The 17,981-nt window shown below is 45.8% G+C and overlaps 2 protein-coding genes across 2 annotated transcripts; both read left to right on the top strand.

The window, feature by feature from the left end:
* The first annotated feature begins 1,110 nt into the window (after positions 1–1,110).
* LOC136420916 (uncharacterized) lies at positions 1,111–12,722 on the top strand. Its single transcript, XM_066408045.1, has 4 exons — positions 1,111–2,195; positions 8,721–8,881; positions 11,779–11,906; positions 12,189–12,722. Exons 1-4 carry the CDS (start codon positions 1,927–1,929, stop codon positions 12,351–12,353), a joined length of 723 nt encoding a protein of 240 aa, XP_066264142.1. The 5' UTR covers positions 1,111–1,926; the 3' UTR covers positions 12,354–12,722.
* Positions 12,723–15,735: 3,013 nt separating this feature from the next.
* On the top strand, positions 15,736–17,088 carry LOC136420995 (zinc finger protein 665-like). The gene has a single exon (XM_066408139.1). It carries the CDS (start codon positions 15,736–15,738, stop codon positions 17,086–17,088), a length of 1,353 nt encoding a protein of 450 aa, XP_066264236.1.
* The last annotated feature ends 893 nt before the right edge of the window (positions 17,089–17,981 follow it).

Genomic DNA, 17,981 nt, shown 5'->3' with positions numbered 1-17,981 from the left:
ATAACTGCAGACGATTCTAATTTGCCCTTTGACCGGAAAACCCCAAACAAGAAACAGAAGTGTACCACGCGGTCATCAAGAGGCTCTATAAGGAGGTTTCCGGCGACAACGTCTGCCTCATGAAACAGAAGGCGTAGCGGGCGTACCGAATAAAAGGAGATATCTTTGTTCTTTTCCAAGCATCCCTTTTGAAAACGATCTTGTTCACGACAGAGCCAGTGCTTAAGAATATATAACCTCCTTCGTTTGATACGATTTGAAACCTCCACTGGTGTTCGTATCGAGGGTCCCTACATCTCCCAAGCGAGCCCCCAGTTAAAGCCGGCCCTCAGCACTCAGCCTGCTTGGCCCGTGTCCAACCAACCGCTTCCCTCGGCGCCACCGCAGCCTGCTCCCGCAAGCCGTGCAACCGACACCCGGGGGTCAGACCTGACGGGCTCGAGCCGGACACGTCGGTCCACACGTTCGCGCGTTCGTGTGTCTTCTTAAATACTTTAATGGTCGCTTCCTGGCGGTGAAAACATCACTATTCCTAGCGATCAGGACTCAGCTGTACGGGTTCTATTTGTTCCAGTCCGCGGTCAGCTAGAGGGGGTCGTTTTATTGGAAGCACACTGTGGACAGATAGCCGAGAAGAGACAAGAGATCGATTCGCGTCGTCACAGCGGCGGGCGGCTTGTTGACAAATGGGATTTTACTTTTTCAACAGTCATCGCGGCAAGAACTGGGACATAACCAGCAGGTTTGCGTGAGGTGTGATCTTGGAGGATTGAGCTACAATCCCAACGGAGCAAGCCTGGAGCCCAGGCCGGATTTTGTGACTATTTCCTTTTTTACGGCTTGAATTCTAGAGGCCTGGCTATCTATAGCATACGTTTTATTTGTTGCCAAGCTGCCCATCCAACAACATCTTTTCGACAAGAACTGGGACAAAACCGGACTTGTGATCATTACATCGCAACCTGGACTAGCTGAGCGACTTGAGGATTATATTCACCGCCTGAGGACTAGTGGAAGCCGGCCGGTCGTAGGTCTTCACCAAAACAAGTTGCTCGATCGTCACCGTGCGTTCGTCTGTTGGTCTGTTCGTAGGTGGAGCAGTGAGGACAGCGGATTGGAAGGAAGACAAAGTTGTTTCCGACGACAAAGGACCGTCTGTGCGGGGTTGTGGTCGTGTTGTTGCAGTTGGGCGAGTTTTTCTCACACCGTGCCGGCCATCCTGACACCAGGCCAGCTGGCCGGACATATCCGTCTCTCCGTCCCACATTTGGGACTGGTTACGGCATCGGAGACGGTCTGTTCCCCTCTGTTGTTGGGTCAAACTTCCGCTCAAACAGTTCAGACCCTGGACGTCAAACTCCGAGACTTTCTTTCAACACGAACTTGCCGGATTGCGAGAGGTGTGAACTGCGGAACAAGCAAAGGCCGTATTTTGTAACTACAGTATTTCCTTTTTTAACGGCCGGAATCCTAGATACGGGCTATCTGTAGTATACGTTTTATTTGTTGCTAAGTTGTCCGTCTAGGGGAGTAATTTTGACTAGAACTGTTGTTGGATCGAGCTTCCGGTCTCTCAATTCACACCCGGAACGTCAAACTTCCAGACTTTCCCGTACGGTCAATTGAAACGTCCTGGTTAATTTCCGAAGTTGGGTTTTCCAATTTGGCAGGACCGTGTCGGAGTTTTCTTCCCCGAGGATAAAAGCAGGCTTTCAGCTGCCCAAACGCGCCGACAGAGAAGTTGAAAACTTTGTACGCCGCGCTTTGGATAAAGCTTTTAGCCGCTTTGTAATTAATTGGCAGACGCACGGAATTTGAAACTTGCTGTGAAGAAAGATTGGGAGATTTATTTTCGCTTATTGAGCAAAGCTTTCTAGGAAAACAAAGAGTTTGATACTAGGGACAGCTGATTTTCTTCCAAAAGTGATGCAGAATCTGAAGATGGAAACAGACAAGAAGATGAGCTTGATGACGTCATCGGGCATGCGCAGCTTCCTGGCCATCCTGGGAACGATCTTCCTGGGCGTGCTGGGCTTCCCCGTTCTCGTGACCAACGTGGAGGCTCCCATGGGCATGCGCGTGCGCGTGGTGTCCCGCCCGTACACGTGCGACAGGGTCACCAAGGAGGGGGATCTGCTGTCGGTCCACTTCATGGGGTCACTGGGGTCAACGGACGGCAGGGTGTTCGACTCAAGGTAGGAGAAACTAATGTTATTTTTCTCTTTTACAGAAATGTAGAATTCGACTTCACGTTTGTAACACTACTCAACTTATGTAGCTTTGTTACTTTATGTCGACGACATTCAAGTATTGCTCCAATTTTAGTATGATCTTATGATTTTCTTCTTGGTTGTAAAAATGGGTGGAGGTGAATAAAGTGGTGAAAAAAACAACTTTATGTCAACGACAGAGAAATATTCTGGATTGTTGTTGCCACAGCTATCTCACGCCCTTTGATATCTAATGAAATACCCCTCTCCTCGGTACTAGTAATCAATGAAACGCCCCCCTTTTCTATATCGCTTACAAATGTGGCGAACATACAGATAGATGTAGACTGATACTGTACATGTCACACTGTGAGCACGTGGGAATGTGACCTAAGCTGGTACACATGAAGCGAGCTTTGGACAGAGGTATCTCCGGAAATAGCGAAGGGGGTCTGTAAGTCTTTTATATTTTGCCTGTGTGCCATCCTAGTCAGAACATCGTAGGGGCTACCATCCTGCTCTCAACTCCCCTAGAGCCCTATGTTAGAGGAGGATATGGGAGCCCCGGTATTAAAACTAACTAGGATGGCACCAAGATTGTGAATTTATTTATTTACAATAATGGACATTTTCTGTTAGGCACAGCAGAGCTATTTTGATTTACTGTGATTTGTAGGGAAAGCCTTTTTATTCCCAGTATTCGTATCGAGATGGTCACATTTTGCGTAGCTGACTTCCTGACTTCAAGAGAAAGTTCACACAAAACAGAAGGGGAACACATGCACACTCCTGACCTAAAAATATCTCGAATTCCATGTTCACTCTCTCTAACTCGACGCGCTTAATCCCAAACTGTATCACAGCAATTGTTAACTTGTTATGTTCTTCTTCTTAATTATTAATCAAGATTTAAACATTCGAGTCTTTTTCTTCAGCCTTTTTTGTACTTTTCAAACTCTCGCAGTTAAATTAAAAGCCAAGATGCTTCTGCTTGAAGAATGTACTCTCCCCTGCTTTTGAACACTCTCAATATCTCTCATCAAAGATAACCCTACTTTCAAACCGTAAACACTTTCTACTCCCCGCTCCCAATACGGCTTCCTTTCTGACAGCTCCGCGTTCTTGTTTGATCCGAGGAGACATAAATAGCAGCTTGTAAGCTCAAGGAGTCAGCGACCTCTCCTTGTGCACTTGCTTCACACTTGACCTTGACGAATGTCAAGTCACGAAGTACAGGACCTCCTGTCAAGACGGCGTGTTTGTCTTGAGGCTCCTTGGGACTAAATCCGTTCACGGTCGACAAGGTCACCCAAGGTGAAGACGTTTTCGTCGCCTTAACCTTGACCAGATGGCCTCAAAGTCAAGTTCTAGGCTCTTTCTTACGTCCCAAGGCTCCTACTCCCTCCTTCTAGACGAGTTCCCTTGATACGAGCTGTCTAAGAAATTGTTTCCTGTGATGACAAGTCTTCCCGCCTTCACAGCTAACCGTGACGGAAAGACATCAATTTTCACCGCCAGGCCCTCCCTGTTATCGCCAAGCAGATGTAGGGTCGCTTACCTTTTCGGCAATTTTGTACGTCTTTCTAGACACTGAGAGACATTGAGAGAGTAAGAGAGGGAGATCAGAGATTGGGAGAGAGAGAGAGAAAGAGAGAGTGAGAGACAGTGATAGATCATGGATGGAAAGAGAACAAGAGATAGAAAGAGAGCTAGAGAATGAGAGAGGGGGTGTGAGAGAGAGAATAAGAGAGAGGGAGAGAGAGCGCTTTGCAGAAGTAACGTTACACGTGTAGAAAAAAACACAAGCCTCGCACTACAATTGCTAAGTATAAAAGCAACAGCAAGGTGTTCTATAGCCATGACAACAGTGTCCACGCACTGAGCCAGCCTATTGTAACCTTGGTGGTATCCCTGGTTGATATGTAGCCTGGTTATCGTATATGATGTTTTACGATTCAGTTATCCAAGACTTACAGTAGGGAGTCGTAAAAATACGATAGCGGCGCAACTGTTAAATAAAACCTTCTGTACAGACATTTCTAGCGGTCGTCGGAAACCACACCAGTTTCCCTTTACACGCTCGGGATAGTAGCGTTTGGATAGACATTAGCCATGAAGCCAGACTTTTGCCAAGATCTATACAAGCTCTTGGGCTCCAGGGTCAACATAACCCCGAAGTTATTTTGCAGTTGGGAGTCGTAAACACCGATAGGATAGCTGCTAGTAAAACTCACAGATATCTCTAACTGGACGTTAACCTGTATTCAGAGCCACACGTGGCACTTAAAAATCGCTTATCCAAAACCAGACCAGTTTCCAACTCACATGCTCAGAATAGTTGCGTTTTGATAGAATTCAGACTTTTGCCAGGGTCTATACACGCTCTGTGGCTTTAGGGCCAGCATGCCCCGAAGTTATTTAGCAGTGGGGAGTCGTTACCCCGATAGCGGTGCTACTGGTAGATTCTGGTAAAACCTACAGACATTTCTAACTGGACGTTAACCTGTATTCAGAGTCACAGGTGGCACTTAAAAATCGCTTATCCAAAACCAGACCAGTTTTTAACTCACATGCTTGAAATAGTAGCGTTGGATAGACTTAGCCTGGAATCCGGACTGTTCTCAGGGCTCTTACAACTTACAAGCTCTTCGGTTCCAGGGCCAGCATCTCCTCTAGGATATTTTGCGTCAGTCTTTTCGACTACTAGGGTAGAGTGGAATAGAATAGAAGTCGGAATGAAATAGAATTCGGAATAAAATAGAATTCGAAATAGAATAGAATTCGGAAAAAAATAGAATTCGAAATAGAACAGAATTCGAAACAGAATAGAATTCGAAACAGAATCGGTTTCGAAATAGAACAGAATTCGAAATAGAACAGAATTCGAAATAGAATAGATTTCGTAGTCTATTTGATCAGGCTATTTAGTAGGTACCCACACTGATAAAGTCCAGCAAAGTTGTTGAAAAGCTGTTTCAGCCTCCCGTGTTTTCCCCCGACAGATTCCGTGATGAGTTTAAGATAACCTCATCTTGTCTGACCAGAGATCTGATGTTTCTGCTGCTGGTGAATAAGAACCAAATGGAATTAGGTGAAGTCTGATTGTTTGAAAAGCTGTATCACACTCCAGTGTTTTTCCAAGACAGATTCCGTGATGAGTTGATTATCAGATAAGCTCAATCGTCTGACCAGAGATCTGATGTTTCTGCCGCTGGTTGATAAAAAAAAACAAATTGAATGAAATTAGGTGATGTCTCGTTCTTGAAAAGCTGTACGATGATTAACGTTACTGTAATTCATCTCGTCTGACTATTGAAATTGAATTAGGTCCGGTTGTTGAGAAGCTGTATCGGTCTCCAGTGTTTTCCCCAGACAGATGCCGTTACGAGTTAAAGACCGTGCCGTGCTGACCCGTCGCCGCGGGGAAATCCGAACCAAATGTTCGGGAGGCCGCGCACAATTAACCCGCGCGCTTATCGCGGGCCGTCCGGGGGGACCGGCACGTACACGGGGAGGGCGTGGAGGGGGTTCTGGAGGTAGGTAAATAAAGTAAAGCGAGCAACCTCAAACTGAGGACGAAGCATGACGCTTATTCGTTAGCCAGTAGTGCGATGCGGCTTCGCTATGGCTCGCGTATTCATCTAAGTAATCACCCCTACTCTTCTTGAAAGTGTGTTGGGTTCTTTTATATTTTGCCTTCAAATGTGTTCGACGCCTGATGCTTGCACCTAAAAGCTCCCTAGAGTTTCATGTCTGAAATTCTAAAAGCTCCAGATATTATTCTAGTAGTGACTGACGTTTTTGTTACACATTGACCTTTCGGAGTGCCGCCAAAAGTGAATAGCTGGTATCTGTGAACCCCTAACCTAGCCTCCCAAATCCATCATACCCTGTTGTGTCTAGAACAACTTCTATCAACGCCGTTAAACTGGCAACGTTCCTAAATAAGATACATATGCACCTGCTTTGTATTTGCGACTCGCACCGAAATAGATCTAATCGTTTTCTTAGAAATGACTGGGTTAGACTCAAGGACTGTTGACATGACTTCTGAGGAGTTTTGGTCGCGAAGCAGATGTTGGAAAGAATTTTTGGCTTTGTTCCTTTTTATTTGTCGACCTGTGGGTCTTCTAGGAGGTTAGTAGGTCACATAAATGATTTGCTTTTATGAACGGAAGCCCCGCGCGCATTGCTCTTGGTTTTTGGCTAGAGAGAGAGACAGACAGAGAGACATAAAAAAGAAAGACAGTGAGAGACCGGAGAAAAAGAGGCAGAGAAAGATAGAGTGAGATGGGATGGGTCATGTAGGTATAGAGAGAAAGAAAGGTAAGGAGACAGGAAGAGAAAGGGAGAGAGGGACAAAAACAGCCAGACAGAGAGAAAAAGAGGGATGGATGGATGGACAAATACATGTACATAGATAGGAACAAGGATTGATACATAGATACTACTCTCCAAGCAGAGGAGTGGGTCCGGCAGGTTTTTGACGTGTTTTTAGGCGTTTTTGTCGGGCTTTCTACTTTGTCATGGTTTAAAGATAGAAAGGAACCATGACAAAGTAGAAAGCCCGACAAAAACGCCTAAAAACACGTCAAAAACCTGCCGGACCCACTCCTCTGCTTGGAGAGTACATAGATACATCGGCAAACGGAGATCCTGTATACGCCATCCATACTGACGTTTGTTTATATAATCCTGTGAGGACGAAAGTATCAGTAAAGGACTTCTCCCCATATCCGTTCAGCACGGCGGAATGTTGGGTCCGGACCCGTAATGAGTATCGCCTGTGCCTTTTGGCTGCTCACGGCGGGAAACTCTAGCCTCCACCAGGCTTCCTACGGTCCGGGCGTAGTTTAATAGTCTGGTAGAGATTAGGGAAAGTCTAACCTCCGATGCAGACTCCTCCCGGCTGTTTTCTTTTGCAAGTTACTGTTTTTATACTACTACGTTTTTTCCTTCTTATTGCTGGTCGGGAAGGCAATAAGAAGAAAAAAATGTGATAGTATAAAAACAGTATTTAAACTTGCAAAAGAAAACAGCCGGGAGGAGTCTGCATCGGAGGCTAGGGAAAGTCGGACTGAGTCATGGAGTCGTCACAGTCTGCCACATCAGCGGGACGCACTGCAAATCTGTTACTGTTATTTCTTAATTTGTTACACATGCAAATAGCCTGGAAGCCAGTCTGTTTCCAGGGTCTACACAGACCAACTCCTGTGTTCCAGAGCCAACATAGTCTCTACCAGACTAACCGCGTCGGAAATAGAGAGAACATTTGCCGGGGGACTTTGGCCATGGGGGATAGCCTATTGGACCCTCTCTCCGTAGCCGACTCCCTTCATACAATTGACTCAATTGGCCAATTTCTACTATTTCCCCAGCGACCCGCGGAGACTGGTAGAGGCTAAGCCAACATGCCTCCAAGGAAATTTTACCATAGCCCTCCTCGAGTTGGACCCTATGGATAAAATTTCATTGGGGTTATGTTGGTTCTGGAGCCGAGGAGATGGTCTGTGTAGATCCTGGAAACAGTCTCGCATCCAGACTAAGCTTGTCCTTGCATTTTAAAAACTAAATACGATTGTTTGCTTGTTTGTGAAAAAAACAACAACGCTAATCTAGAACATGCGAGGTGACTCACCCCTCCTAATCCGTAAATCCGTCCGGTGCCACTCGAGACGATAACAAGTTATAAAGGACGGATAATTGCGTGTATCTGTGGATGGGGGATTAGCAGTTAATCTGCGACTCTAAACGGCGGCTGGCACAGATCATCAACACGTCATCACTTTCATTACTTTATCCTCTACTGATAGAGACCAGAGATCAACAGAGGCTAGCCTCTACCAGGCTCCGTCATATCGTTGGGAAAATAGTAGAAATCAGCCGCGGTACTTCGCTATACAGGGTAGGTCCGCTATACAGTAAGGTTCCATTTCGATGGATGGCAGATTGGACCCTCTCTCCGCAGCTAACTCCCTTGGCATACTATTCACTCTATTAGGCCAATTTCTACTATTTTTGCAGCCATCCCGCGGAGCCTGGTAGAGGCTAAACAGAGGCTACAATAAGGACTAAAAAAGGACTAGTGAGAGAGGAGAGAATGAGGGAGTGAAGGAATGAGAAGGGATTGGAAGAAGAAAAGATTAAATGAGAGTTCTACAACAACAAGAGTGGGAGGAACAGAAAGAGAGGATGATATGGAAAGAGAGAAAGATAGAAAGAAAGAAATAAGGCCCAAATGCTTTTTCAGTGATTTCATTTTGCTTGTTCAATACTTGAAAGTGAAATAATACCTGTTTCCAAACAAAATATCGACTTAAAAAAGGAGGAAGGTGAATGAATATCCTCAGTCAATAAACTCAACTCAACTCAGTGCGAGTGATCAAGACCAAATAAAATTATCCGTTTATATCTATAGAGCCAATGTATCTTTTTGTTTGTTTTGTTAGATGGTAGTTCACTGCAATACAAGCTGTTACGATATGATAAAAAATTGTTTTCTCCCTACAGCTACCACCGAAACCAGCCCCTCCAGTTCGTGGTCGGACGGGACCAAATGATCCCGGGGTGGGACCAGGGTCTGATGGACATGTGCGTCGGGGAGAAGCGCGAACTGATGATCCCTCCACACCCCTCCCACATGGCGTACCTTGGACCAGGCCTGCACTCAGGTAGGTAGGTCTCTACACAGAAAGGACGGTTCCATTTGACACTTAAGGGATGTAGTTTGGCGTATGTTCCCATAGCCTGGATGCCAGACTGTTTCCAGGGTGTGCAAATGCCTTGGCACCTTGGCCGAAGATGTTTGTTATGAGCTGAGGCAAGTAGCTTATAGGGCCTAACACTAGCCTGGATGCCAGACCCCCAATGAATCTCTATGATATCACACGATATAGCCTAGCGCTCCTAGCGGCCGGCCCGACGGATACCGCCCCCAAGACCCTCTTAAATCTTGGGTTAGGTCAACGTGGGGGTCATTAACCTCCGCCTGAGACTCAGAGCTTGTGTAAACACAGGGTATCACACGATAGAAGACCATAGAAGTACATGTATTTAAGATTTAGGGTCTGGCACGCAGGCTAGTCTTCGGCCCTTCTTCTGTTGGGCCAGAAGCCAAGGAGTTGGCCTGGTAGGCTGTAGTTCTAGCTCAGGCTCTAGTCCAGCCCTGGAAACAGTCTACGGTCCCCTGCGACCGACGGAAGGCCCGCCCAAGGCCGTCGGTCCCGAGTCCGCAGGGGACCGACCGGGTAATGGGAACCTCTCGGTGCAAACTCGTCCCAAATGTGGGGCTGGCTCCTCGGGACGGTTTGATACTTGTTCCCCGCTGGGTTCGGGAGCTGCCGAAACCGCACGACTTGCATAATCTCCAAGCAGATCTATCGATGGCAAAGATCGTACCCAACTGAGATTACGATTTGCATGGGATCCAGAGGAATTCCGTATGGACATCATCGTCATGATAGACATCCCTTCGCTAGATGTGGCTTTGAACCAGGCCCTGGCTCTCACTCAGCGTACCACGACAATACTAGTGTAGTATATTACTCAGATGCATTGGCTTAAATGATCAAACAATCAAAAGTTATTGCATATCCAGAGGGCCTAAATACCGTTCTAGATTTACTTTCTAATAGGCTGATAAAGCAGAAAAATCACCAATTTTTTAAGGATTCGGAATCCATGTACTTCAGTACTGACGTGATGGCAATGCATGTGTCATTCTAACTTCATCGATATCAACATCGCGATATGCATACCCCTGCCATACAAGCTTGAAAGAAGTTGTACCTTCAAACTGATAACATATAAGATGTATAGCGTCTTCGGTCACCATGTCCATGGCAGGTCGCCGACTTCCAACAATGACAAAACAAAGATTCGTCTTTCCGCCGCGACATACCTACACAGACCTTGCGCTTCCTCAAACCACACTAAAAACAGAAGCAGTCGATATTGAGTTTCTTACATACACCTGAAGTTCGCGGAGGGCTCCTTAAGAGAATCTTAAGATAGCAAACAACTGAAGAAGACGTGACAATCTCAAAAGGAGAAGAAAAACGCCCGGCAGTCTTGAAGGGAACCAGATCGTTTCTTGGACGGTCGGAGGTTTCGGTGTTGCAATGTTTCGTGTTCGAAGCACGGTCCTTGTGAAATCGTGTCAGCACCGTGTTATTCTGTAACTCAGTCCTGTAGTGTTGTGGCTAGCCTGGGTGGCAGACTGTTTCCAGGGAATGCCCAGGCCAGCTCCTCGGGTCCAGAGCCAACATGACCCCGAGGAACTTTTACCATAGCTTCCCCCGAGTCAGTAGCCTGAGTGCCAGCCTTTTTAGCTTCCGTCCGCTACCTAAGCTTGGGTAGCGCAGCGGAGCTTAAGTAGCGGACGGAAGCTAAAAAGGCGGGCACTCAGGCTACCGAGTCAGGCCCTTAGCTGTGGGAAAATTTCCCTGGGATATTTTGCCCCTTTAGCCGAGGAACTGGTGTGTAGGCCCAGTCTGGAATCCAGGCTATATTTTGGCTGGGAAGCTTCTTTCCGGAGCCTTGTCTTCAAGCAGATGTATGAAGGGAAGATTGTGGCGTATTCTGACGCCGGAGCTAAGATGATCTGTGTTGAAACTCGACTATCAGACAAAACGTGAGAATCTTGCATTCCAACATCTGTTTTACTGTAGGTTATTGTAACCTAGCCTCCTTGAAAGTCCACCAGGCCCTCTTACGGGCGTATGAATCGTAGAATTCGGCAGAAAAAGGACTAATTAGCCAGTAGAGTCAGTCCACAGTGAAGATCACATTTCGCCCGTTTAACGGAGCCTGCAGTTGTAACCATGCTTTGTCGCTCTTAGTAGTAAGACTAAGAATTTGATTCCGTGTTCCTTCGGTGTCTAATATATATGTGGTCGATTTCCCCCACAAATCTTGTTCGGTAGGAAGTCTGTTTCCAAGGCTACCTTTGGTAATGCACTCAATCTTCATTTAATGCCTACAGCGCTGTCCTAATTTCGAGGCTAATAACACACATTAGAGGCAACACACGCTGCCCATAGAGAACGATCCTTCCGACATGTCCGACTCTTTGGAAATCTCCAAACAGATGTCGGAGTGGAAAATCGTAATGTTTTCTGAGGCGACACGTTTTGAATGGACGGCTGACAGAGAAGCCTTTTAACTTCTCTTCCTGGCAGTCACAAAACGTTAGCATCGTCCTCCCTAACATCTGCTTGGAGATTCGCGGTGTTGTTTTTTCCTCCCCTTCGCGCCACGTGTGCCACTCCCGACGCCGCAGGAGACCTGGGCGCCCCGCCTGGTCTAGAAGTTTCGTCTTCCTCGCCGGTCAAAATGTAGGTCACTGCTCACGCGCGCCACCTGGCGTTCAAAAATAGAACTGCACGACAATGTCTGTAACGTGCAGGTCACTGACTGCACTGCTTGCGCGCGCCACCTGGCGTTTAGAAATGGAACTGCATAGCAATGTCTGTCAAAAACAGGTCACTGGCTGCACTGCTTAGATTTGCATGTTATTGACGTTTATGTTTTTGCGAATCTGACAGTATTTCATATTTCTTTATTCAAGGTAAACAGTTGGACGAGTCGCCACTGGTCTTCAACATTGAGCTGTTGGATATACTGGACTCACCCCCCGCTCCTGACGCATTCGCGGAGATCGACAAGGACGGAGATAAGCTTCTTTCTGTTGTGGAGGTGAGACAAGGGAGGAGGGAGGGCGCTCTGTACTTAGAACAGCATGATATATTGGTAGCTTTATTTGCTTCGTTTTTAGTATGATAAACCACAGTGTGCACTGCTTTTTTCCTTAGTATCTTAAAACATCTATTCTATTATAAGATTATTTCCACATTCCTAACCCGATATGTTACTAGTAACCAATATATTGGTTGAAAGAACGCAAATAAATGAGTACGTTTTATTATTGTCATCAAGCTAGTTCATCCTCACTTGACGTCTTAATTTCTCTCCTTAAAGGTCCAAGGCTACGTGAAGACGTTGGTGGCCGAGGGTCTTGAGATCCCGGACGGAAAGAACATGACTGAGGTATTGTGGGAAATCTTCCAGCACGAGGACCGAGACCGCGACGGCTTCATCTCGCACTCGGAGTTTTCCGGCCCGAAAACGCACGACGAACTTTGACGAAGATTGCCGAAGCGTCCCGAATTAGTTGCCGTTCACGGACTTTGACGAAGATTGCCAAAGCGACCCAAATCAGTTGCCGTTCATGGACTTTGACGAAGATTGCCGAAGCGTCCCGAATCAGTTGCCGTTCACGGACTTTGACGAAGATTGCCAAAGCGACCCAAATCAGTTGCCGTTCACGGACTTTGACGAAGATTGCCGAAGCGTCCCGAATCAGATCCCGTTCACGGACTTTGACGGAAAATGCCGAACAGTCACGAACGTCAGAGAAAACTGACGACTTCGTTTGAGATTCACGAATTTGAGTTTAACGAGTATTGTATATTCGCTTTGTATGTATGAATAAATATGTTATTGCAAGGTAAACACTTGGGCTGGTCTAATGTTAGAGCTGTCTGTGAGTCCTTACAAGAAGGCCTTCAAAGGTAGCCTGGAATCCAGCCTATTTAGCTTCCGGCCGGTACCCTAGCTCCGCTGCGCTACCCAAGCTCCGCTGCAGGCTAGGGTAGCGGCCGGAAGCTAAATAGGATGGATTCCAGGCTACTGCAAAGGTGGCTACTATCCGCCAGAAATCACCATCACAGCAGGTCCAGAAGACGAGATATCAACCCCCGAATTCCCGCTACACTACCTTAGAAAGTCGCTAGGAGTCCCAATATCGAACTTGATCTTCAGTTTCCCGCCCGCTACCCACCTACCAAATATTGTAAACATCCTTCCACCCCTTCTCGAGTCATGCTAGCTGTCTATACCAACACACCAACAACACACACATATAAATGGCACCGCAAACACAACCTTTCCACTCTGACCTTTGACACTTAAGGACCGTTATGGGGAGGGACCAGTTGAACAGACTTCCATCAGAATATATACAAAACAAGGAACAAAAACAGGCTTCAAAGTACACTTAACAGTATTTCAATGTCCAAAACATTCCATCCACTGGACAGCTAAACATGTCTAGTTGCCGTTTTTTGAAAAAGCCGGGGTTCGACTCCTGCATTCTAACGCGCTAGACGTGTTTGAACGTAAACAATCCCTGATCTTACCCCCTGCAGCTGGGAATCACTGGTCAAGCAGAGGAAAATCCCCTCCCAAATGATGCAATTCTATACCACAACAAAGGTCAAAGGTCACAATTTCTTTCTGGATTTGAAAATTAAACACATGTCTGGTCCCCCTGCCTGAAAACTGGCCAAAATTGACCTAAGATTTCACCAGGAAAAAATTCTCAAAAATAATAACAAGAAAAAAAACGTGGACCTTCAAACCGGGCTTTGTGCGCAGGTCCATTAACAGGTCCCTCCCCTTATCTCACTGGATATATGCGTTGTGTTGGCACAAGGAGTAGTGTCCGTATCTGGAGAACTTCGGTCTCGGGGTCACCAGAGAGTTACATCTCAGGGCAGGACAGAATTCTTAGAACGCCCAGACAGACTTCTTGAGGAATCTAGACTTCCAGAGTCGCGGGTAAGGTGAGAAAAAGCTTTGGAGTTTCTTCGAGAAATGATAAAGATGAATTCATTATGTTTACCGTAGTTCACTGAAGGTAAATGTGCACCTTCACAGAAGGTAAACATATTGTTTTGCTGTTTCCTCTTCTTCTTCTCCCCAGGCACAGATAGACCTAAATCAGCCGGCTGTCGCCATGGTTACTGGTAAACACCGTAGTGTTCGATTACATAATGTAGCAAGTTTCTTCCCCTTCTTCTTCTCCGCACAAATAGGGTCAACGACCTAAACCAGCCGGCTGTCGCCATGGTTACTGGTAAACACCGTAGTGTTCGATTACATAATGTAGCAACAAACATTACAGAGCTTGAGTGAGGGACTGGTCACCATGTACAAGTACTGTAAATGCAGAAATATTCGCGATGATTTTATGTTCGCGGTTTTCGCGGCGACGTTTCACCGCGAACTTAAAACCACCGCGAACATTTTGTCCAATACTGTAGCTATAGTGACTATAGCGCTGTCGCAAACTTAAAACCACCGCAAACACTCAATTTTCGCCTTAGCGCGAAATAAAAAACACGCGAACGTAAATACATTTACAGTATATCAATGTGTTTGAGTAGAATAAACAGCATGAGTTTCTCTAAGGCCAAACCATGTGAAGGTAAACATTATACATTTGCTTGCAAATGTTCCGTTTCTAGTTTATTTATTTCACCTTGAGACACCTGGGTGGCATAAACAGCTATGGTAGCGAATTTCCATTGGGGCCCAGTATAACATATGCACAGACATTAGTCACAGCACGTGTTACAGTTTGGCAGGAGGAAAAGAGGGCAAACTACAATGGGTACAAATAAAATCCGGAGCGCCAAATCAAATATCAAAGTCCAATCCGTTCCTGGTGTAACCATTGTGCTTTCCACTATGGTGTAACACGCGTCATATTAGCGCAGGACAGCCCGGGGTCACGTGGTGAGAGCACGTGACACGGGCGCGTCCTGACGTCAGCCTGGCCACGCCTAGCCCCGCCTCCCAGAAATGTGATAAAGATCGTGGTACGATGTCGGTAAGTCAGTCAGAGCCGAGGATCGTCCAGCTGTAGTCCTGTCTTAGCGCCGGTTTAGAGTAGTATTACCGCCGTCAGTCAACTTCTGTTCAGCCAACTTCAGGTATTTGTGTCTTCTTAATTGTTCTTGGTTGTTAAGTTCCATCCGCTAGAGTAAGCTGATCTCTACCAGACTAACCGCGCCGGCTATAGGGAGAATATTTGCCGTGAGACTTTGGCCATGGAGGGTTTCATTCGCAGCCTATCTCCGTAGCCGACTCCCTTCATACAATTGACTCTATTTTGGCCAATTTCTACTATTTTCCCAGCGACCCACGGAGGCTGGTAGAGCCTAAGAGTAAGCTTCGTTAGTCCGTTGTATGTCATCGACAGCGGTATCTCGAATAAACATCACATCAAACTGTAAACCGTTTGCTTAGTGTGGTGAGAGCACACTTTGGTTACAGACACGTTGGGTTGACACGTAAGATAAGAAGCCCAAGTCCTGGCTGGCCACTAGACCAAGTTGTTACATGGTTCCCAAACACCGGTGTTACAGGCTTGCTCTGTGACAGTTCAGTTACTGCTGATCAATTCTGATTTGTTTTGTTAGTATACCTTGTGTTGCCGGGTAACTCAGCAATACTTTCTACATGTTTGTTCCCAGTGTGTTGTTTGAGCAGTCCCTCGCTTGGACCAAAGGTTAAACAGAATTAGGTCAGTAGAGGTCAGAGGCCAGGTAGGTGCATTCACGCATCAGCTCAGGGCTGCTTTAAACTGTGGAAGGGTAGATAACTTCCCACCATGCATTTTGCTCCGCATGTGCAGTTGAAACTATGAGCCTCCTTATTGACTTTTCTTTAAAATTAGACGATGGAGTCGACTGAAGGTCAGCATCTGGAGCCGGGAGAGGAGCCCACCTGTCCAGAAACTGACAACGGAGGAACAGGAGAGCAACAACTCGAGATCCACTACAGTGGTGAGAGGCCACACCAAACGTTTTCTACATCAAGAGGACGAAACCCTGATCTTGCTGATAAAAGTGAAAATAAAAAGAAGCGGAAAAAACACAGCTGTCCGCACTGTGAGTATGAAACAATGCATAAAGCGGAGATGACAAAACACATCAGGACCCACACTGGTGAGAAACCGTACAAGTGTGACCAGTGCGACTATTCTGCAGCACAGAAGAGCAACTTAAAAAAGCACGTCCTGGCTGGGCACACCGGGTGTAACCAAAAACGTGGTCATGCAGGCAAAAGTGAAAGTGGCGAAAGTGGAAAAAGGGGAAAGAAACACAGCTGTCCGCACTGTGAGTATGAAACAATGCATAAGTCGGAGATGACAAAACACATCAGGACCCACACTGGTGAGAAACCGTACCAGTGTAACCAGTGCGACTATTCTGCAGCACTGAATAGCACCCTGAAGCAACACGCCCTGGCTGTGCACACTGGTGAGAGACCGTACAAGTGTGACCAGTGCGACTATTCTGCATCACTGAATAGCACCCTGAAGCAGCATGTCTTAGCTGTGCACACTGATGAGAGACCTTTCCACTGCACTTACTGTGCTTATTCTACAACACGAAATGTTTACCTAAACAACCACATCATGGCTAAACACACCAACTCCAAGCCGCACAAGTGCACGCTGTGCGACTATTCTGCAGCAACTAAACAGAGTTTAAAGTACCACATGGGTACCCACAGTGGGGAGAAACCTTACAAGTGTGAGATGTGTCCTTTCGCCACCCAGCGAAAGCAGATTTTGAAAGAGCACGTGGCCACACACAGTACCAGCAAACCACACAAGTGTCATGTTTGTGACTATTCTACAGTGTTTATCAACAACTTGAAGCGGCACATTAAAACGCACACTGGTGAGAAACCATACAAATGCGAGATATGTTGCTATGAGGCAGCACACATGTCCTCTTTGAAACACCACATGACTAAACACACCGGTGAGAAGCCTTACCAATGTGAGGAATGCGAGTATTTCACAACCAACAAAGCAAACTTGACTCATCACATGAGGGTACACACCGGTGAGAAGCCATACGTGTGCGAGGTTTGTGGTTATGCGGCAGCAGTGAAAGGTAACCTGATACGCCACATGGCCACACACGCTGTTGTGATGCCCTACAAATGTGACCAGTACGACTACTCTGCTGCACAGAATGTTAATCTGAAGAGCCACATGGCCAAACATGCTAAGGACTGAGTCTAAGTGCCTGAAGAAAATCTTAAGAAATAAGCAAATGACCAAGAAGCTTAGACCAAATTCCTTGCCTTGGAAAAAGGTATGTCTTATCCTTGCGGAAGGGAAGAAGATCCTTGTGTTTAACACAAGCAGATGGCAGAAGAGACTTCATGTGTTGCTTATGATGACTGTGATGTGTTGGAGGAACTTTTGCTAAGAGAGACAAGAACTTTGAACTTGTGAACATTTTGTGAACATTTATAGAACCCTATTATGTTCTTTACGTGCCCTCACAGGGTAACACTTTTCTTCTTCTTTTTTTTGCATCAGGAAGAGTAGTGCATGTAAGCAAACGTGCTAGATTGATCTGAGTACGATATTTGCACCGTAAACTGAACCTGAAATTGAGATCGTCTGAAAGTTACCTGAATTTTTTTTTCATTTTGCAACTCCAGTCTTTCTTAAAAAGCTACGTTGTTTGTAGTATTATAATTACTTGCAAATTTGTTGTGAAACCGTCATTTTCTGTTTTACATTTCAGTTTGTTAACGTTTGAATTCCACATATTTGAATTTCCTTTTCTATATCAAGTAAAAAAAAGTATAATGTGATAGATGAATAGATAGATAGATAGATAAATAGACAGATGAATAGACAAATAGATGATAGATAGATAGATAGATAGATAGATAGATAGATAGATAGATAGATAGATAGATAGATAGATAGATAGATGGCTAGATAGATCGGTAGATAGATATTTTAGAAGCTTCTTCTATTATGATCCATATGATAATTTGTTGTTTGTAATCTTATAACATATTAAGCGTTTTCGGGACAGCTGTTCATATTAAATCTGCTAACCAAGACAGGATTTTCGTCGATTTTTTGCTCTCTTGTTCATCTGCATACAC

This window comes from Branchiostoma lanceolatum, chromosome 15 (assembly GCF_035083965.1).
Source record: "Branchiostoma lanceolatum isolate klBraLanc5 chromosome 15, klBraLanc5.hap2, whole genome shotgun sequence".
In the NCBI taxonomy this organism is placed as follows: Eukaryota; Metazoa; Chordata; class Leptocardii; order Amphioxiformes; family Branchiostomatidae; genus Branchiostoma; species Branchiostoma lanceolatum.
This window is presented reverse-complemented; position numbering and strand designations above follow the sequence as displayed.

Coding starts and splice junctions, on each gene's coding strand:
- LOC136420995 (XM_066408139.1), top strand. CDS start 15,736: ATGGAGTCGACTGAAGGTCAGCATCTGGAGCCGGGAGAGGAGCCCACC.
- LOC136420916 (XM_066408045.1), top strand. CDS start 1,927: ATGCAGAATCTGAAGATGGAAACAGACAAGAAGATGAGCTTGATGACG. Junction 8,882..11,778: donor TGGACCAGGCCTGCACTCAG/GTAGGTAGGTCT, acceptor TCTTTATTCAAG/GTAAACAGTTGGACGAGTCG. Junction 11,907..12,188: donor AGCTTCTTTCTGTTGTGGAG/GTGAGACAAGGG, acceptor CTCTCCTTAAAG/GTCCAAGGCTACGTGAAGAC.